Genomic DNA, 21781 nt, shown 5'->3' with positions numbered 1-21781 from the left:
ATATATTCCTAATACAGTAGTTGAATTTGTTATTGTTATTCAATTGTTTTGCAGTCATGTCTGGCTCTTCACGACCCCGTTTGGGGTTTTCTTTTTTCTTTTTGAAGACAATCTGGGTTAAGTGACTTGTCCAGGGTCATGCAGCAAATGTCTGAGGTCAGATTTGAACTCAGGAAGATGAGTCTTCCTGCATTTGGGCCTGGCGCTTTATCTACTTAATTGAATTAAGTGATTATTTTAAAAGAAAGTCCTGCTTAGACATCTGGCTTGTGAGTCTTTCATTCACTATATTGGGAAAAGATGAAGGTTAGAGAAAGAATAGGACCACAATTCAGGGTAAATGGGATGATGAAAACTAACAAGGGAAAGAAAATAGAGCGGCTTTTGTTTTCTTGGCTGAGAATAATCTCTAGACTCATGAGTGGATAAAAATGTCTAATGGAAGGGGCTCCTACCTGAGCCTCCATGGATGAGTTCAAGTTGACTGGCCCTAATGAACGATGTCCCAAGAGATGGAGAAATTTCTTAGTCACCGTCAGTGACTGTGGAAAACCCCTCTGGAATGGGAGACAGGCCCCAGCACTGGAGAAGGAAATGCTGACCTGGGAGTCTGCATGCTACAGACTAATGAGCTTGACTTAGATCCCTGACAAAATCTAGAATTTATTATTAAAGGGATAAAAAAGGAAGCAAGCCAAGAGTTATCCCAGCTTCACCAAGAACAGGTTATGAGAGAATAACTGTTAGTAGCTAACTTCTCATCTAGTAACAGGGTCTTAGGCTGGTAGGTTGAAGGCAATATCATAGAACAAACTTCCCTGCCTGAAGGAAGTGATATGGTAGGAAAAGTCACTTAATCTCCCTTGACCTCAATGTTCTCATCTGTGATCAAGTAAATAAAAAATGTGATTGAAAACACGAGGGCTTGGATGAGATGGCCTTGGAGATCCATTCTTCATCTATAATCCCGAGATCTCAGTAAAGCAATTGACCAAAAAATCTTACACTATTTTCATGGGACAAGATGGAGAAAGAATCATAAATAATGGTTGGAGTTTGGTGGATTCAGATTGGGCTAAATAGCCAAACTCAAAGTTATTAATGTTTTCATTATTAATAGCTAATGGTTTCCATTAATAACTAGCTATTAATGGTTCAATATTCACTTGGAAGGAGGTCTAGGCTGGAACTTTTTGGAGGAGGGTTGGGCCCTTTGATGTGTGACATTTTTTATCAATAACTTCTATAATAACACAAAAGCCTGCCTGTCAGATTTGTGGCTGACTACAGAAAACCAGAAGGGATAGCAAATTTACTTGATCATAGAAGCAGGATCCCAAAAGGTTTTGACAATGATCTGTTCAAAACTAGACAGGGAGACTGGCAGTGAGATGTAATTGATAAAGAGAACTCCTGGATGAACAGATTCTGTTTACCAATTCAGGCTAGCACTGTCTCTGGAGCTTACAGAATTGCCTAGAGCACTGAGAAAAGATGTGAGCTGCCCACATACAATGTTGGGTCAAATCTAAGATAAAATTTAATAGGAATAAATGAAAAGTATTTTACTTGGGTACAAAACATCAGGTCTACAAGATGGGAGAGATAGCAATTTATTTGTCAAAGAAGTAGAAGGGCAGAGATGTGATAAGGATGAAGCAGCTGGGGCTCTGCCCAGATGCCAATATATAGGGAGCTTTAGGGACTGCCATGCCGGGTAGTGAACAAAGCAGATTAGTCTGGCACAACCTGTTCTTGAGGAAGCCAGCCTGGTTCTTTGGAGTTGCCACTTCCGTTTTTCGATATCTCCTGACCATTTCTATAATGATCAGTTCTGGAATTTTCCTAGGAAATGAAAAAATCCATTGACCTATAGTTTGCAGACTTTGTGCTCTTTTTTTAAAAATTGGAAACTTTATCCTTCTCCTAATATGTGCCAGGCACTGTGCCAAGTACCAGAGATACAAAAAGAGAGGAAAGACAGTCCCTCAAGGAATTCCCAATCTAACAGGTGAGAAAACAAGCAAACCTCTATGTACAAACAAGCCAGGTTCAGGATAAATAGGAAATAATTACGAGAGAAGGCACTAGGTTTAAGAAGGGTGGAAAGGGCTTCCTAGAGAAAATGGGATTTAAAGGGAACCAAGGAAGCCAGTAGATGGAGATGAGGGTAACAGCATTCCGGGCAAAGAGGATAGACAGCTGAGAAATGGAGTTTATTTTTCCTGGAACAACAAGGAGGCCATTGTCACTGGATCAAAGGGTACTTGGAGGGGAGTAAGGTGCAAGAAGACTGGAAGTACAGGAGGGGGTAAATTATGAAGGACTTTTGATGTCGAATGTAGCATTTTGTATTTGATCCTGAAGACGACTGGGAGCCCCTGGAGTTTCTTGAGTAGGGAGGGTGAACATGGTTGGACATACAATCTGGAAAATATCTTTGGTGGCACCGAAGGTAGGGATAGTTTAATTCTTTGTCCTTCTATAGTAGGTAACTAATAAATGCCTAATTGATTTATGAAGGGCAGTTAGGTATTGTCTTACTATCTCCTTACTTATCTTAGGTATCAACTCCCTATTAGCCAGTTTGTTTGTCATTTTCAAGAGTTATTCCTGAAGTCATTCTCCTTCGTAAAGAAAGCAGAAACCAAACAGGAATACACATTAGGAGTAGAATTGACCCCAAGAAGACATCAGAAGAGTAAATGGAAACAGAATGGCTGCCCTCATCCCAGTGTGATTACACTGGCTTCTCCAGGGGTTGTGGGGAGAATAGGTGAGAGAGAAAAGGGTCAAGGACCCCCCAGAGGATGGGCTCCTTTTCCTAGCACTCTCCACCCTGGGTTGGCCTGCCTTAGTAACTCAGAAATGGAAGGAGCTTCAGGGGCCATCTAGACCAACCCTCTCCTGAAACATACTTGATGATGGCGGCTCTCAGGCTTTATCTGAAGCCCTCCAGTGATAATAAGCAACAACAGGAATAATAATAGCTTTAGGGCTATTATATAGCGCTTTAGGGCAGTGCAGGGAGCAGTGGTCTTGGGAGCAGGAAGACTCGGGAGATTTGGGGGGAATAAATTTGTATATTTGTGATTATCCCTTCGGAAGTAAATATTCATTTGTAAAAGCTTCGCCGTGCTACACATCATTTCAGTCAATTCCCTTAGGATGCTAGGATATTTTTCTAAGTATTCCTTTAATTTACTGTATAAATTAATCATCACTTGTCTTTACTGCATACAAATAATGCAGGGTTCTTTCCAAACGATGTCATTTATACCCAAGGAGGAATTTTTGCTCCTTGTTACTGTCCCGCTCCTTCAATAGATATGATATTTAAAAATAAACTTTTGTTGAATTTTCAAATGTTAAAATCTTCTAATTACAAAGAACCTTAGAGGTTTAGATTCAGACCTATAAAATGTGCATCTCCTCTACAACATTACTTGGTATTTGTTTTGCTTTTCTTATTTGTGTGTGTGTGGTCTCCCCTGGTAGAATGTAAGCATTTTGAGGGCAGGGACAATTCTTTTATCTTTGTATCCCCAGAACCTGACTCAGTGCCCAGTACATGGCAGGTATAAATGCTTGTTGACTGACTAATACAACCTATGGAGGCAGATAGGGTAGTGGAATGTGGATGAACTTTGGAGCAGCCCAGCTGCTCCTGTGTGGTGACTGTGTGCACTTTCTCTGACTGTCCCTCAGGCCTGGAACACTCTCCCTCCTTCCTTCCTGCAAATCCCAGTTAAAATCCTGCCTTCTATAAGAAGCCTTTTCTGATTCCTCCTCAATGCTAGCTATCTCCAGGTTGTTCTGTATGGATCTCATAAGTCCAGAGCTGTTGGCAGGTTTTCTTCCCTATTAGGCTGTGAACTCCTTGAGTGCAGAGAAGGGTTTTTTGCCCCTTTTTGTATCCCTAGTGCTTTGCACAATGCCTATCCTCTGTGCCTATCGGCACACAGTAGGTGCTTCATAAAAAAGTTTATTGATTTAATCTGACATGAAATACTCTATTTTCTGGCCAAAATGGGCTGCTCCCTATCCCCATTCCTTTTCTCTCATTGTCTTTCATTCTCAGAATGGATTCCTACTCCCACCTCTAGCCCTCATCCACAACTTGTCTGCTGCAGTTCCATCCTGGCTTCATGTACCTTTCCCTGAATCATCGCCTCAGTTGGAAGTTATTTCTTCCTCTTCATTTCCCCCTAAGAACCTTTCATTAGATTGTGAGCTCCTTGGGGGCAAGGACTGTCTTTTGCCTCTTTTGTATCCATAGTACAGCACATAGTAGGTGTTCAATAAATATTTGATTGATTGAGTAGATGTTTAATAATAGTTGAATTAAACATTTGCCCATCTCTAATCTTTGGTTTCAGCGTCTCCCCTTTTAAATCATGTGTTAGGTGAATTCTTTTATAGTAATAAGACTTGATATTACAGGCAGCAAAGAGCCAACCTTAAAGCAAGAAAGGTCTTTCGTTTAAAGTTCAATGGCTGTGTAACCCTAGACAATGAATTCACTTAACCTTTCAATGGTATCTCTTTAAGACTGTAAGTTGTAAAGAAGGTGGCAACCTGCATTTGCTGAGGGAGTTTCCTCACTTGGAAATTCCTTAGACCAGTGAAGTCATAGACTTAGTACCTATCCCTGTTAGGGGAAAAAAAAAGAGCGATGAGGTAGGAAGGCCTATGTTCAAAGCCTAGGAGAGTCACTTAATTGTTGAGTGTCTTGAGGAGCTCCAGAGACCTTCCTATTAAGTCAGTCTCTGGTGGTGCAAGGGTTTTGCGTGCTGGAAGTTTCTGAAGCTGACAAAGTAACAGCTCAGACACTGCCACTGTAGAAATTTTTTTTAAGTCTAGGAAGCTCAACCTCATAAGTAGATAGGATATTTGAACTAGAGTTAGTGAACTTAGCGTATGTTTTAGACTTCATTACTGTCCTGATTTCACAGAATCTTGGAGTTGGAAGGGGCTTCCCAAGTCGTCTCACTCCTACCCAAACAAGAATCCCCTCCACGAACAGAAGGTTGATGGCCTTGCTTGCCAATAAATGCTGAATAGAATGGCATGAAGTCACTGTTATCTTTATACAGTAGTGCAATAAATTTTTTAAAGGCGTAAAAACATGAAATGCAAAGGCATGATTCTTTTGTGATTTAAAAAACTCCAATTAGAATACAAATAATTTGTGATTTAAAATGGACTATTATAAAGCTAAACCATTTCCATGAGAAAAAAATTTAAGAAGAAAACCAAAAAAAACCCCCAAAACCCACCATTTTAACTCACCTCAAAATGGTCAGCCAGCCAGTGTATATCAGTGATTATTTTCTTATGTCCATGTTCTATCGATGATACAGCACAATGCCTCACATATGGTGCCTCCTTATTACTGTCTGGTTCTAGTAAAAATATGGGCTGGAGGAAGATTTTTAAAACACTTGAAAATAAGATCCCAGACCATTGTTTCAGAGAATTGATAAATGAAATAATATGAAGTATTATTTTAAACAGATTAAAATACTAGCAAATCCTAGCAAAAATAAAAACATCTGCATTGGTATGTCTGTTACTATACTCCAGATTTTTTTTCCCCTTTTCCGTCTTGGAGAGAGACATCATGGAATGTTGGATGGAAAGCAGGCATTGAAGCCAGAAAGGCTTGGGTTCAAGTTTCTTGACTTGACATAAGCTTGCTGTGTGACCGTGGATGGATCTCTTAACCTCCCAGTGCTCAAGGTAACTAGACTAATTTATGAATTGCAGAGAAGGTGTGACCTGCATTGGGTGGGGGAATTTCATCTTTTGGAAGTCCCTGTACCTATTAAATCACAGACCCAATCTTCATCCTTCCTTTTCCTTCAATTTCTTCCAACCTCTGAAGGTTGTCATGTTCATAAAAACCACCAATGTTTTTAATCTGTAAACTAATGTTTCTTCACTTGAAAATTTTGGAGTAATTCAATATTAAGGATGCAATCCCATCATCTTTTTGGAAATGAACTAATGAACGTTAGATTGGCATGGGGCAAGCACCAAAGAGTTCATTCAAGAATCTTTTCCATACTTTTCCCACTTTTCCCTACTTCCCCATACTTCACTGTAAGCATGTCACTTACTGTCTTGCTTTTATAGGTTAAATAATGTCACCTTTAGATAGCACTTTATAGTGAGTCAGTTTTCCTCATGACCAGTCCCCTAGAACATGAACTCTTTGATAGCAGGAAATGTGGTTTTCCTTTCTTTTATCCCTGTTTCTTAGCACATGGTAAGCACTTAATAATATATAATAATAGATTTCTGGACTTGAAATCAGGAAAACCAGGATTTAAATCTTGTCACTAATATCTATTAACTACGTGACTGTGGGAGAGTTACTTAAAAATTTCAAAGCCTCCATTTCCTCTTCTGTAAAATCATACCTGTAGCACCAACAGGGAGATTTTGAGGATGATGATGATTATATATCTACAACAGGGCTTCAGGGCTTACAAAGCACTTTATATAACTTAACTTGTTCGATCCTCACAAGATGCTATTTTATCCCCATACATATAAAACCATTTTATACACTGGAAAGCCTGATGACAATGTCAGTGATGAGGTGTATCTCTATTTTATAGATGAGGATTTGAGCTACATTAAGGTTCCAAGTCATTGGCAAACTTGGCTGAAATCCAAACTCAGCCAGAGTTCATGCCAAAATACTTTGCTGGAAAAAGGATATATAGGGAAACTGTAATATTTTCTTTGGCTAAAATATAGTTTTAAATCTAGATGGGGGTGGAGACTGGGGACAGGGTGGGCTAGTGTTTAGTAAAGGCGAGAATATGGACCTAGTAAGATGCCACCACTCACGAAGTGAGTGTTCCTGTCCCTTGTTCCCCTGGCCCTCCTACTGCCCCAGTTCTCACTAGCTCCAAGGTGTAGAAAATTGGAGAAGAGATAGCTCAACATTCTGAGGATGATGGAGAGAGAGGAATCTCCCTGAAAGGACAACAGAGGCTCCACATCTCTTTTCTACTTCTGTCTTGCCTGGTCACTGTCTCTGGAAGCTGACGGGGGTAAAGGACCACTTTCTTGATAGTTGCTTCAGTCTCTGGACTTTCCTATCTCCTGGTGGTGCAACATGATAGGAGGCAGCCCCTGAGGGGCCATTGTTGTCCATACTAATGGGACCAGCTCCTTGGTCTAGGACCAAATTTCCCTTCCCACCCCTAAGCTGAGTTAGAGCTCAAGTCTAACCATATATGTTTCTCTACATGGGTGCCACCATGTGTGATTTCTAGGAGTTTCCATTCCTCTCATTAATGATGTGTATATTTGGTAGATAGTGTTTATGGGAGGAATATTTTATTACTACTTTTCTTACTGTCCATTTCATTAGATGCCATTGCTTTCAACTAATTATTTCCTCTGGCTAACTAATAAAAGTAGACATTGGTGAGAACTTGCAAGGTATGATTGTGAGTAACAAGTACAGAGTACCTTGAGCAGTTTGCAAGATGGGAGAGCCGTAGGCACTACAGATACAAATTCTTAATCAAATACCCAGAGGAGAATATTTGGAATCAGCTCTGTCAAGTAGCTGAGAAAACCTGAAAAATACTAGCATTTCTATTTATTAGGATCATGTTAACCCCAATAGCTCTTTGCATTACATTTTTGGAAAAATTATTAAATGGAGGAGAAAATGAAAATAAGATCCCATGCTGAAACAAGTAAGGCTGGAAAATAACTCACCTTAAGGACAGCTTTCTTACTACCACCACCAGAACCTTTGACGTGGGCAATGCGCTCAACATGTGCGCTTATGTCCCATAAAACTACCTAGGGAAAAAACAATGAATGTCAGGAAGTAAACCATGTTAAATGACATTACTTAACTGGGAGATGTCTCCCTTCAAACTTCAAGAGGATATGTGATTTTTGTCAGCATGCACACTCTTCTCACCAACACAGACTGCAACACCTTAGGGACTTGGTCAGTGGCTTTCAGAAAATCCATCACCTGGTAGAGCCAAATCACATGGAGCTTAGCTAGGAAGATTCTGGGTCAAGAAGCAAAGGGCACATCGCTAGGCCTGTCCTTATAAGCCTTTTAAGCTTGGTAAAGGCTTGAAGAATCCCAAGTCTTTGGGAAAAGAATTCACCATTTGGTACAAATTGTTGGGAAAGCTGGAAAGGAGTCTGGCAGAAATTGAGCGTAGACCAATATCTTACACCAAGATAAGGTCAAAATGGATATATGAGATATAAAGATATCTCTATCATAAGAAAAGTAGAAGAACATGGAACATATTAGCTATCAGATTTATGGATGAGAACAATTTACAAATAAGCAAGGGATAGAGAGCATCATGAGGTATAAAATGAATAATTTTGATTACATTAAATTAAAATGGTTTTGTACAAATAGAACCAATATAGCCAGAATTAGAAGGAAAGCAGAAAATTGGGAAAACGTTTTTATGGACAGTTTCTCAGATAAAGGATTTATATCTCAAACATATAGAGGACTTGGTCAAATTTGTAAGAATTAGAGTCATTCCCCAATTGATAAATGGTCAAAGGATATGAACATAAAGTTTTTTAATGAAGATATGAAAAAATGCTCTAAATCATTGACTAGAGAAATGCAAATTAAAATGACTTTGACATTTCATGTTATACCTATCAGATTGGCTTAAGTGACAGAAGGGGAACGTAACAAATATTGGAGGGGAATGTGGAAAAATTGGGACACTAATACACTGCTGGTAGAACTGTAAACTAACCCAAGCATTTTGGAGAGAAATCTAGAATTATGTCCAGACTTATAAAACTGTGTATACCTTTTCACCTAACAATACCACTATTAGGTCTGTTTCCCAAGGTGATTAGGGAAAAAAGTAAAATAATTTGTATGTTCTGAAATATTTTATAGCAGCTTCCTTTGTGGTAGAAAAGAACTGGAAATTTCAGGGATCCTCATCAGCTGGGGAATGGATAAACAAGTAGCAGTATATGATTGTGATGGAATACTATTGCGCTATAACCAATGCTGAGCTGATTGATTTTAGAAAAACACGGAAGCCTTGAATGAAATGAAAAGTGAAATGAGTAGAGCCAGGGGAGCAGTGTATACAGTAACAGCAATATTATTCTAAGAACAACTGTGAATGACTAAGTCATTTTGAGTATTACAAATACTCAAATCAACTGCAAAGGACCTGTGAAGGAAGATACCATCTGCCTCCAGAGAAAGGACTGATACCTAGAATGTATAGCATGCTTTTACGTACATACACACATCTGTGTCATATGGTGGCCTTTTACAGTGAGGTCTAGGAAGGGACAGAAAAAAAGTACACAGCCAAGAACATAAGAAAACTTAGAAGAAAGCACAGGAAAATAAAGTATAGTATTTATTATATAGTTTTTCAAAAAAAAAAGTAAACATTGTGAAATGGAGATTCATGGTTTCATATTGAATCTTCTTTTGTATTATGCTGTGTACATGGAAATTTTTTTTGTCTTTTAGTTCAAAATGAATAAAAAATTAAAAAATAAAAGAACCCAGAGTCTGCTTCATGCGATGAAGACAGATTAGAGCAGCTCTTCAGTGAAATGAACAGGCTTAGAGATGAGAAGAATATCATGTGTAGTCTGATATTGCCTACTAGTGCCTGAGTTCTCACCTGATGTAGTATAGAGGAACCTAAAATGATCAAGGATTAGTCTTGGAGTTGAGAAGAGCTGTGTTCAAGTCCTTCCCAGGACATGCACTGACTTATGACACACACTGGGCAAGCTACTTGGCCTTCCATTGCTCTACAGCTACTTTTCAAGGTTATCCGCTGCAAGGCTGGCACATATCTGCATTGGCAGAAGTTTCCGTTCTGGGAAGAAGAGGGAGGAAGGAAGACCTCCAATCCAAAAGATGCTCACATTGTGTCTTGAGTATAAGTCCATTTTTAAAGTTTGATGTCATGTGACAAATGCATATAAATAACTTTGAATTACTCTGTTTTGAAGCAATCTTATTATTAATAAATATAAAAACCCAATATCAGTTTCAGATTCCTAAATGCACCCATTCTTCAAACATTTACCTAGTGACTATTGTGTCTGAGGCATTGTACTGCTTAGATGTTTTGCTATGAACAGAACAGGGAGGTAAGCTTGCGGTTCTCAATGATCTTTCCAGTGGGTTTTTCAGTCTTTGGACATGTTCTATGTAATGGGAATCATTGCTTTTGATTTAAGAGAAATGTGCCTTGTTTATCATCAACATGATGAATAGTAAAAAAAAAAAAATTTATGAAAAATCATTGGAGGAAAAATGTTCTGGTCAACTTAAAATTATTTCTTTCATTAATCTCTTTTAAAGAAGTTTGTGTACACACATTCAGAAAGACACCTTCCTGGAAGAGGGACTTTTCAGGGTTAGTTTTTGCTGGTCCCAGAATGGAGGAGGAAGTCAACAATATTCTGTATTGTCTTTGGGAAACTGCCAAGTTCTTTTAAGGAGCTGAAACTTCTCCTGGAAACAAAGGCTCATGTTTTTAAATACTAATATTCCTCAAGAGGTGTTGAATGACTGCAAGTCATGGCATACACAAGTCTCTGGAGATGTAAGTTAGTTGAGGACAAGCTATAAGGAGGAACATGGTGGATGTATGCAGGCCAAAACACATTAGAAACAAGTCATTATCCAGGAGAAATAATGTCATGGATGTCATTAAAGAAACATATAATTGAAAAGGAAAATGGACTGGTCATTTGATGAGAGCAACAGATAACTGATAGCTACAATGTGTATTCCATTTGCATCTTCCTGATGTCAAAAGAATTCGAGAAAGGTCCCAGCACATTAAATCATTCTGCTATGGGTACACTTATGGGGGATAAGAACAAGAGTTGCCTATGATGGGCAGGTGCTGATGGACTAATTAATCCATCATTGTCATCAATGCATCATTATAGGGAAGACCCACAATGATGTCCTCACAGATCTCCTGGAACACCAGAGAATAGCTCACTGAGAGTTATAATAAAGAGGATGTTTCCTAGTTTTGAGAGAGATAGAACATACTATTCTCACTTCATTCTCAGATCTAAAACCATATATATCATGATGCGATTTCTGATGACCCAAAATAAACTTCAGAATTTTGCAATGTGGTGCTTTTGGAAGGTGGGAATAGTGTAGCCATCATCTTATTTCTCTGCTCCCCTTTTCAATCTAGCTTCATTTCCTTAACTCTTGCTCTCTTAGCAACACTGTAATCTGACTTCTGGCTTCACTCAACTGAAATGGCCTCACCAAAGTTAGTAACAATGTCTTAATCGCGGCATCTAATGGTATCTGTCAGGCTTCCTCATTTTTGATCTCTTTGCAGCAAATGACACTGTTAACTACCTTTTCCTGGATACTCTCTCCTCTCTGAATTTTCATGACATTACTGTCTTCTGGTTTTGCTCCTTCATACCTGACCATTCACCATTCCTTCTCAATCTCCTTGGTTGGGTCATCAAATAGATCTTGCCCACTAATTGTGAGTATACTTCAAGACTCAGTCCTAGACCCTCTTCTCTTTTCTCTCTATACTCTCTCACTTGGTGACTCATCGACTCCTTTGGGCTCCATTATCATCTTGATCCAGATGACTCCTAAGTCTACATATCCTCACTCCAGTCTCTCTCCTGAGATCTACTTCTGTTCTTCAAAGGCATGTTGGACATTTTAAATCAAATTCAATAAAATAGAACTCATTCTTTCCCTTCCCCCATCCCCAAACCTATCCCTCTTCTGAACTGTTGAAGATATAACCCTCCTTCCACTCACCTACCTTCACAACTTTGACGTCTTTCTTATCACTTCACTTATCACTCACCCTACAAATCCAATCAATTGCCAAATCTCATTTCTATATCCACAAGCTCTCTGGCATATTTCTCCTCTCCATTCATGTAGTCACCACCCCAGTTCAGGCCCTTATCACCTTTTATCTGGATTATTACAATAACCTTTTCATTTGTTTCCCTGACTCAGGTTTCTCCTATCTAATCCATCATTTTCTAAAGCTCAGACTCAACCAAGTTGCCCTCTCTGACTTTTATCTTTATGTCCCTGGGCTTACTTAGCACAGTTCCCAGAACACAGTAGGTGTTTAATAAATGCTTGATGTGGTGACTCAGTGTTTACAATGTTAGAATTTTATTTCAGCAGATGAAAAACTTTATGAATTATAGAATATGCTTTAAATTTTACAAGAAAGGGATTGAGGAAAAATGTAAACACAGTATTTGCCCTTTCATGGGATCCTACGCCAAAGTGTGTTTCAATAATTAATAAAACAGGTCTGTCACTGCTGTGATTATCCAGTTATGGTAATTAGGGCTACACTAATTTTCAGTAAAGCTACTTTTGTTTTATTAAAAGAAAAGTTCAACAGAATCTTATTAAAACTTGTTAGGAAATGTTGTCTAAATTTGACATTGAGTTGGGGGAGAAAAAGTTGGTACGTACCTGGCCATTTATACAGCCTCCAGCAATTATATCTGGGTTACTGGGACAGAACCGGAAGCAGAAGATGTCATCTGGGCTTTCGAGCATCAGCTAAAATAGAACCATCCCAAGGACATAGAAGACAGTGAGAAAATGCTATTGTTCTGTACCCTCCTGGCTACAAACAGCTAGAGGGGCAAATGGCCACAGGCCAACTCTCTAATGAGCCAACGACAGGAGCAGCTTAATTACTGTCTTCATCTAAAGAGAAGAACTCCTTCTCCAAGTCTGGGCCTTTGGAATGAGAGCTGCTTTTACAGCTGCTCTTTCTTATTGGAGGATGGGGACAAGGGGCAAAGAGATGGGGACAACAAGATGGTTGATGGGCAGAAGCAATTCTAAACCTCGAGATATCAGAGAAGATCTGAGCACCAAGAGGGAAAAAGAGAGTAGGGAGATGACAGGTTAGAAACCAGAGAAAGACCAATGGGTATTGGACAAAAGTCTAGGTAGGAGTGGGGAACCTGCAGCCTTGAGGTTGTGTGTGGTCCTCAAAGTCAGCCCCCATGGGACTCTAGGGTGATCCAAAAGGGAGAACCCATAAAGCCAGAATATTTAACCTGAGCTCTGGGAACTTATTTTTAAAATATTTTGATTAACTGTATTTCCTTGTAATTGGTTTCTTTTATAATTCTGTGCATTTTATTTTATGCATTTAAAAACATTATTTTGAGAAAGGGTCCATAGGCTTCACTAGATTGCCAAAGGAGTCTGTTACAGAAGAAACATTAGGATATCATGCTTTAAAAGAAGCCCAAACCTGTCTATTTGGCATTCAGAACCTCTTTCACATATGACTCCCCTTCTCTTTACTGATGTTGTCATCACGCCAGTATGGATCCTCAGTGATTGGTCTACCTGCTAGTCCACCTTCCGCTCAGCTGTCAAATGAACCTTTCTTAGGAGCATATCTGACTATGTCACAAACCTCCTCCCCATTTGAGAAACACCGGTGACTCCCTGTCACTTCCAGAATCAAATAGAAAATCCTCTGTATGGCATTCAAAAGCCCTTCAGAAGCTGGTGTCTTTCTACCTTTCCAGTCTCATTTACACCTCACTCCCTGCTGTCCTCGCACTATTGTCCTTGATGATCCAGACATTTTCACTGGCTGTCCCCCAGGTCTGGAATGCTTTATCTCTTCATCTTTGCCTCCAGGCTTCCCTCTTTCCAAGTCCCATTCCATTAAGTCCCAGCTAAAATTCCACCTTCTACTGGAAACCTTTCCCAACCCACCTTAATGTTAGTACCTCAATTCTACTATCTAGATTGTCTCCAATTTACTCTACATATATCTTGTTTGTACGTAGTTTTCATGATGTCTCCCCTCCCAGAACGTGAGCACCTTGAGGACAGAAGGTGTGTTTTTGTCTTTCTTTGTATCCCCAGGGCTTAGCTCAGTGCCTGGCACAGGAGGAAATAACAAATGCTTGACTGACTGACTGATGTTGGCTTGCCTAGGAAGCCACAGATCACAGAAGGTGCTTTGGAATCAGAGAGGGGAACTGTCAAATCTGTGCCAAGGCTCAAACTGAAATTAAGATGAGTTAGGCTGCTAATCATTGTATTCAGGTGATCTTTCACAACTTCTGCCCCAGTCTTTTAATTTAACTGTCATAGGAAATGATCTCATAGTTTTGATTAGAAAAACCAGCAAGAGAAGAGATAATTGGTGTTATCAACTTAAGAAGTTGTCTTCCTTTTCTTAGTCACTCTTCAAAACAATGGAAAATGCTTCCTTTTCTCATCTTTCCAAAAGCATGGAAATACAGGACTTTTTTCTTTAAAAGTTCGGTTTTACTTTGGTAAAGGGGTAGGTAATGTGGTAAGGAAGAGAGGAGGTTTGTAGAAGAGACAAAGTTTAAGAACCAAGAGTTTAGAAGCTAGGAATTCTGCAGAGGGATTGCCATCTAAAAGGGGAAGACCTTGGTGGTAAGTTTCAGACAAGTTGCTAAAGCAGTTTGTCATCATTGGCCTGAAACTGGCTCAGAGACAGACCAGAAAAATAAAAATGGTATTTCTGTAACCATTCCTTCCTCCTCTCTCTCTCTCTCTGTGTCTTACTCTGTCTGTTACTCTGTCTTTCTGTCTGTCTCTGTCCCTCTCTCCCTCTCTTGTCTCTCTGTGTATGTCACCATCTCTCTGTCTGTCTCTGTCTCTCCCTCTGTCTATTTCCCTCTGTCTCTCCATCCTTACAGGCTAAGGGATGCTGCACAGGAGGAGTCACACACAAGGGAGGGAGCCCAGGGTCTCTAAGGACCACCATGACTGTGTCACCTCACTTCCATGACACAGCTCTTCTGGCTCTCAACCTTCCAATCATACTGTGGAGGGGGATGTCGATGAGTCTAGAACATCAGTGGTTTACCATGGCTAAAACCTTGTCTTAAAATAGCCCAAAGTGAATGACCCCAACTGCAGAGAGGAATTGCCCCTTCTTGGACTTGCCTATTTGACCCTAACTCCTTGCACCAATGAAGAGCTGGGGTGGGGGTTACTATTTTTTTTAAACCTATTTGCTGCTGCCATCTTCTGGTCAACCAAGGCATTTGTGAATGCCACAAGGCTCTGTTCATTTTGATCTCTGGTTGCCATAAAGTAGTTACAGCAAAACCTGTATGATCCACATGAATGGAAGAGAAAGCTAGTCTGAATTAAGTAAAAAATCTAAAATGTAGCAGATTTTAAATAAATTCTAAGTTTATTCATTTTAATTACATTCCATAACTAAATCTACCAACTCAACATTTGCAAGTAGAGGGACTTGCTGGGGCTTCTTGAATAAGTGGGTAAATACTCACATGTAATCAGCATCTTTTCGCACATAATTATAATACTAAAATTCTTAAACACAGTTAAACATTCTCATAATCTTGCTTATGTATTCATTTGTTTCCTTCATAGGTAGGGCAAAATAAGTTTAGACTAAGTCTGCGTGATCACAAATTTGCAATTAGTGGAAATGAGATTTTTAACGAGACCTTAGTGTATCATTGACCCGAACAATTATGAAGTGCTTTGATATGGAAAATGACCATATTTCTGTGTAACAACAGACGTGAATATTTTAGACTCTCTTTATAATTATTTCTAAATACCAGAGGATGTATAGGATCAGAGAAACTCCAAAAAAGAATCAGGGATGGTTGCAGAAGTAATTTGCCCGAAAAGTGAACTCTTTCTTCAAAACTGAGTCGTTCTGCCACAGACACTGCTATCAGCCCTGATTTTGGAAGGAAAAAAGACAAAAAACCAAGAAATTAAAAGTAGTTAGTAGCTTTATTTCAAGAGTAGTGTTCAATCTTTGCTTTTCTATGAATAGTTTTTTCTGCTCATGTTTTGATAGCGATTTGAATGAAAATATGATGCGGGAACCCCGAAGGGCTTTCTAACACAGACATGATCCATAGAAATATGGCTATGCTACCTACCCCTGGCCTGGATGATTTGAATGGTCTGTAAAGCATTTGAAGGTTAACTGAAAGGGCTACTTCCTTCTGGAATTCAAGATTGCTGACAGGCAGTTTTGTATTCCCAAACTGGGGAGGGCTCTTCCCCACCCCAAGGAAAAAGGGTCCTGAGTCCATCTGGCATGACGCTTGCAGTACTATCTTTGAAAGAGAATTTTTTTTAAAGAGTTAGACATGATCTCTGAAAGCTCTGGCAACACTGACATTTTCAAGTGGATGAGTCCCATTAACATTCACCTTGCCTGTCTGTAATAACCAAGGCACTTTTCCTAACACACAACTGTCAGTGAGGCTTTTTCCCCACTTGCGTTCACAAATTGTTCTCCTGTCCAATTGTTACAGGGCCCAAAGGTGATCATGAGCTGTCAAGGGACAGATGTGACCAAGGCCTTCCCACAAACCTTCCTATAAATGCGGAAATGAATCTATTTTACAGTCTTAAATATAAAGAGCATTGAAAGATTTGTGATGCAAAGTCATTATAAAATAGCATTTATAATAGCATACATTTTTTTCCCTGTTTCATACTTTTGAAGTAGGTAGAAGGTACCCACAAGTGATTTTTCATTCTATTAAACCCATATGCCACCATTTCGAGTTTGTCATCCCTCATTCCTTCTTTGGAAGACCTCCTGAATTATCAGTGTCACACAATGATTTATATTGCTTAAAGATTTATATCTTAGGGGGCTACATTTTCTCACCCAAATGGCTATAACTCTGGTCAGGCTGAAGTCTGTAGCCATCCAGAGAGGGTCTCTATAAGCCCTGGGAGATAAATAATTGAACATAAACCGACTTTGGTATATAGCAGTCTTTGATAGACATAGAGACTGTCACCACAAGCTAGGAATGATGCGTGGTTGCAAACATCATTGGCCCTTCTCTCTTCAGGACCCCAAATCCAATAAATGCTAAGCAGTCTGGGGTGAACTTTTCATTCATAGAAGCAGATGGCCAATGGAGGTGACTATGTAGGTGATAATGTGGAGTAGGGGAGAAGGCTATATTCTGTGCTATATAAACTTGTAGTCTATGACCCTTTATGGATTCACAGAAACCTATTTTTTGACTCTCAGGTCAGATAAGAGGGCATTTTGTATAGTAGTGACAAAATATGTATGTCATCATTTTTAAATTAGAAAGAAGGTTTCCAAGTCCTTTTATTCCTTCATGATTCCGTAGGTTGTCCAAGTTCATTAAGTATTATTTCCTAACTTTTGGAATAAGCTCTTTAACATTTAGATTTTTAAAGCAATTAAATAACACATTTCAGTGGTCCAACAAAGAAGAGTTAGCATTATATCAGTTATTACCATAAATCGTGGGATGCCAGCAGATGCAAGTAATGGTTTTTTCCTTTATATTGTGAAGGTCTGTAAAGGACTGATATTCTTTAAGGTGGGAATCTGCCTTGTCACCAAAAGTGGTTTCTTCCTCAGCAAGTACCTTCCAGTCATCAATGAATACATTCATGATTTCATTTTGCTGCAGTGCCACTTCCACACTATTGGTAGAAGAAAAATTGTGTTTTTTTTTAAAAGATTTCAGAATATAGTATTTAATGATGCCATTAATACTATTTCAGTAACCTCTTCTCAAAAATGCTGGCTATTGCTTATTCACTATCTGGTCCCCTACAGCATGCCCATTAACTTTAAAAAAAGGACTAGTAAACAAGAGACTTAAATGAAAAGCAATCTTCCCAGATGTACCATTAACTCCATTTGAACTGATGGCAAGTAGCCCAGATAGGTAAGATAGCAAGTAAACCAGCTGGATCCTAGGGATAGAGCTTCCCTGCTCATTATATTCTTGGACTCCTGGGCTCTAGAGTCTGTCACTGTGGCTATGATATTTATGTTTTAAAATTGTCCTTTTCTGTACTTTACAAACATCATTAAACATTAGAATATCTGTATGCGTATGTATGTAAAGCCAGGAATCTGTTAGATATAGCTTTGCATTTTTAAAAGAATGTAACAAATTTAACATAGTTTCAAAGTTTCAAAGCTGTCTTGCTTGTCCATGTCTACTTCTCCACTTCTTTCTGTTTTCTTCTGTACATTAAAAAGAAAAAACTATGATGACCTCTTCTTTTCCTTCCTTTCTCCTTTCTTTTCCTCTCCCTCTTTCTTCTTTCTTTCTCTCTTCTTTCTTTACTTCCTTCCTTCTTTCTTATTCTTATTTTTAGTACCCTCCTCCTACCCAAATACCAACGCTCCAATTAAAAAACAAAAAGAAAAAAGTCCTCCCTTGTAACTAATATTGTTGTGGCATTTATCATCACTTTCTGTGTTTAGGTTTGTTATCTCAGCAGTCACAACGCTGTTTATTTCCTCTTGTGTATTTAGGCTGCAATCAGTTTAACCTGCCATTGGTTGAGTGATGATCCTCTGGCTATGATCTGTCTCACAGATCAACTAGCCCATAGACGTAATTAACTGACAAGGATCGTAGGATCAAAGATTCATCACTCACCGGATGCCAGGGTAAACTGATTGGAGGCTAAATACACAAGAGGAAATAAACAATTTTGTGAGTGCTGAGATAACAAGATAAAATATAGCATATTTTTCCCCTCAGTTACTTCAAAATGGTTCTGTCATCTCATCAATGTGAGTCTCCCCTCTAACAGTACAAATCACCATCCTATCCATGCCTTTGTTCATGTCTTTCCATAAGCTCTAGATGCACTTATCCAACTTGCTAGAAGGTCTTTCTTCTGGTATTTGAGCATTCTTTAGGTATTAAGAAGTACTCAGACTGCTACATGATGGTCCGTGTTCTTTTCCAATCATGCAGTTCTGGATGAAAGCATAGTGTAAATTTCCAGATGTGATCCAGCCCACTCCCGTCCTCCTTTTCCAATGCTTTGTCAATATAGAGTAGCTATCTGAGATTATAGGTATTGGTGCTAGACTAACCCAGCAGCATGTCCTAATATGGATAATAGGCATTCTTCATCTGTTCTTTTTTATTTCCCTATGTGGGCTGTTAAGCCAATCTGTGGTTAGTGACCACAGATCTCTTTGAGGAATCCCTATAGTCTTCTGGGACTTGCATCACTGTGTCATCTGCAAGCAGGGCTATTTGGAGCATCCTGCCACTTTTAAGGAATCCCTCTTTGGTTTGTGTGGGACACCTCCCATGGTGTAGAAACTTTTGGCAAACACTTCTCCCTTTGTTTGATGTGGTCAGTCAAGGGCTAGTTGAACCTAGTTATCTCTGTAACTGTATCTAGCAAGAAATCTTAGGAATGTGTATCTCATTCAGAGAAAGAGCTATGGAGTCTGAATGCATTCGTTTTAATTCTTCTATGCAACAGGTCTAATGTGATAATATGTTTAATAGGAATGTATATGTAGAGCCTATATCAGATTGCATGCTGGCTTGGGGAGGGGTAAAGTGAGGGAGAAGGAGAAAATTTAAAACTTATGGAAGTGAATATTGAAAACGAAAAATAAATAAAACCTCTAAAAAAGAAGGTGTAGAAGACAGCTTGTCACAGCTGTAGTTTTAAAGGCTATTTTGTCTTATTGAAGCAAATGCTTTAAAAGAAACAGCACAAGAAACACTGGAATTTTGTATTCTCTACACCTTTCAGGCAATTATATGACTGGGAAGATGCTGTCCATTTTTTTAAAAAGTCATCTACAAAACCTGCCTGTTTCCTTTTAATAATTCCATCTAGGATACTTGTATCATTTCATGCATAAATGTGCAGAAAATTCTCATAAAGATTTTATAGAGAAGAGAAAGTAGGCATATGGAATGGGAGTTACTGATAAATCCCTGGATCTTTTTTTTTTTTTTTTGGCAATAATACTGCTTGTGATTTTTTTCAATCTTTTAGTATTTTCTGTTTTGATGCCACAGAAACTTCAGAACTGAGTCACCTCTAGCTCTGGTTTTCCCTGGGTACTTGGCCTGGTACAGCTGATCTTCTCAGCTTTATTATCATAAGTGCCACTACTTTTTCCTTCTTTCTGTAAGGTAAGGAGAATGGTATTTAAACTACCTACCTTGTGAGGAAAGTAAAACATCAAAAAAAGATGTAATTGTTCTTATCATTTAATCCTCACATCAGCCATGTAACAGAGGTACGTTAGCGGTAGAAGGGTAAGCATCCAAATGAGATGGTTACATGTCAATGGATGATGGGAAACAGACTCTTACTGAAATGCTAGCAGCTCTGTTTCCTTTTTCACCCATTTGTTGTTCCCCTTCCAGTTTCATTTACAAAGGCTATGGGGATTGATTTGGCTTAGGCAGATCTCAAGTCAAGCTTTCTATAGTTACATTTCCCTTCACTGTGTTCTTCATTGAGCGTGTGTGTGTGTGTGTGTGTGTGTGTGTGATGAGACATCACCTAATCATCCACTATCCTTTTTCATATTGTTTTTCAAATGAGTTTATATTCTAAAGGTGTTTTTCTTGGCTGCCATATTTCTCTTTGATCATTTGCCAGATGATGCAGTTTCTAGATTTCTTTGGCCTCTTGGGTGCAGAAACTGCTTTTAGCAATATCAGTTATACTTCTATAAGAAATGGTGATAATTGTAGTCAGTGTCTTTTTCTTTATTTCACATGGTGGAAACCTATTCCACCAACAGTTTTGTTTTTTTTTTTAATGCATCAGACTGGACCTGTTGTAATTTCTCACATTGTCTTCCTCTAATCTTGGCCATTTATTTTTTATTTTTATTTATTTAACTTTTAACATTCATTTAAACAAAATTTTGGGTTCCAAATTTTCTCCCCTTTTATCCCCTCCCCCCACCCCAAAACACCGAGCATTCTAATTGCCCCTATCACCAATCTGCTCTCTCTTCTATCATCCCTCTCTGCCCTTGTCTCCATCTTCTCTTTTGTCCTGTAGGGCCAAATAACTTTCTATACCCCTTTACCTGTATTTCTTATTTCCTAGTGGCAAGAACAGTACTCGACAGTTGTTCCTAAAACTTTGACTTCCAACTTCTTTTCCTCCTTCCCTCCCCACCCCTTCCCTTTGGAAGGCAAGCAATTCAATATAGGCCAAATCTGTGTAGTTTTGCAAATGACTTCCATAATGGTCGTGTTGTATAAGACTAACTATATTTCCCTCCATCCTATCCTGCTCCCCATTACTTCTATTCTGTCTTTTGATCCTATCCCTCCCCATGAGTGTTGACCTCAAATTGCTCCCTCCTCCCCATGCCCTCCCTTCCATCATCCCCCCCACCCTGCTTATCTCCTTATCCCCCACTTTCCTGTATTGTAAGATAGGTTTTCATACGAAAATGAGTGTGCATTTTATTCCTTCCTTTAGTGGAATGTGATGAGAGTAAACTTCATGTTTTTCTCTCACCTCCCCTCTTTATCCCTCCACTAATAAGTCTTTTGCTTGCCTCTTTTATGAGAGACAATTTGCCCCATTCTGTTCCTCCCTTTCTCCTCCCAATAAATTTCTCTCTCACTGCTTGATTTCATTTTTTTAAGATATAATCCCATCCTCTTCAATTCACTCTGTGCACTCTGTCTCTATGTGTGTGCATGCGTGTGTGTGTGTGTGTGTGTGTGTGTGTGTGTGTAATCCCACCCAGTACCCAGATACTGAATAGTTTCAAGAGTTACAAATATTGTCTTTCCATGTAGGAATGTAAACAGTTCAACTTTTATAAGTCCCTTATGACTTCTCTTTGCTATTCACCTTTTCATGCTTCTCTTCATTCTTGTGTTTGAAAGTCAGATTTTCTTTTCAGCTCTGGTTTTT

General features: G+C 39.0%; 1 protein-coding gene across 5 annotated transcripts in view; it reads right to left on the bottom strand.

Moving 5' to 3' along the window:
* The window catches only part of DNAI3 (dynein axonemal intermediate chain 3), a 123126-nt gene that overhangs the window by 33303 nt on the left and 68042 nt on the right, over positions 1-21781 (bottom strand). For all 5 annotated transcript variants that reach the window (XR_011975719.1, XR_011975720.1, XM_072648910.1 and 2 more), the window contains exons 9-13: positions 17343-17533; positions 15655-15779; positions 12518-12607; positions 7747-7833; positions 5293-5421 (exon numbers count right to left, since the gene is read on the bottom strand). Coding sequence is in view for 3 of the 5 variants with exons in the window: in XM_072648910.1 (XP_072505011.1) it covers positions 5293-5421; positions 7747-7833; positions 12518-12607; positions 15655-15779; positions 17343-17533 (622 nt within the window). In the remaining 2 variants the exon portion in view is untranslated. The remainder of the gene's footprint in view (positions 1-5292; positions 5422-7746; positions 7834-12517; positions 12608-15654; positions 15780-17342; positions 17534-21781) is intronic.

Source organism: Notamacropus eugenii, chromosome 2 (genome assembly GCF_028372415.1).
Source record: "Notamacropus eugenii isolate mMacEug1 chromosome 2, mMacEug1.pri_v2, whole genome shotgun sequence".
Lineage (NCBI taxonomy): Eukaryota > Metazoa > Chordata > Mammalia > Diprotodontia > Macropodidae > Notamacropus > Notamacropus eugenii.
The sequence above is the reverse complement of the archived record's forward strand: the minus strand, read 5'-3'. Positions and strand labels throughout refer to the sequence as shown.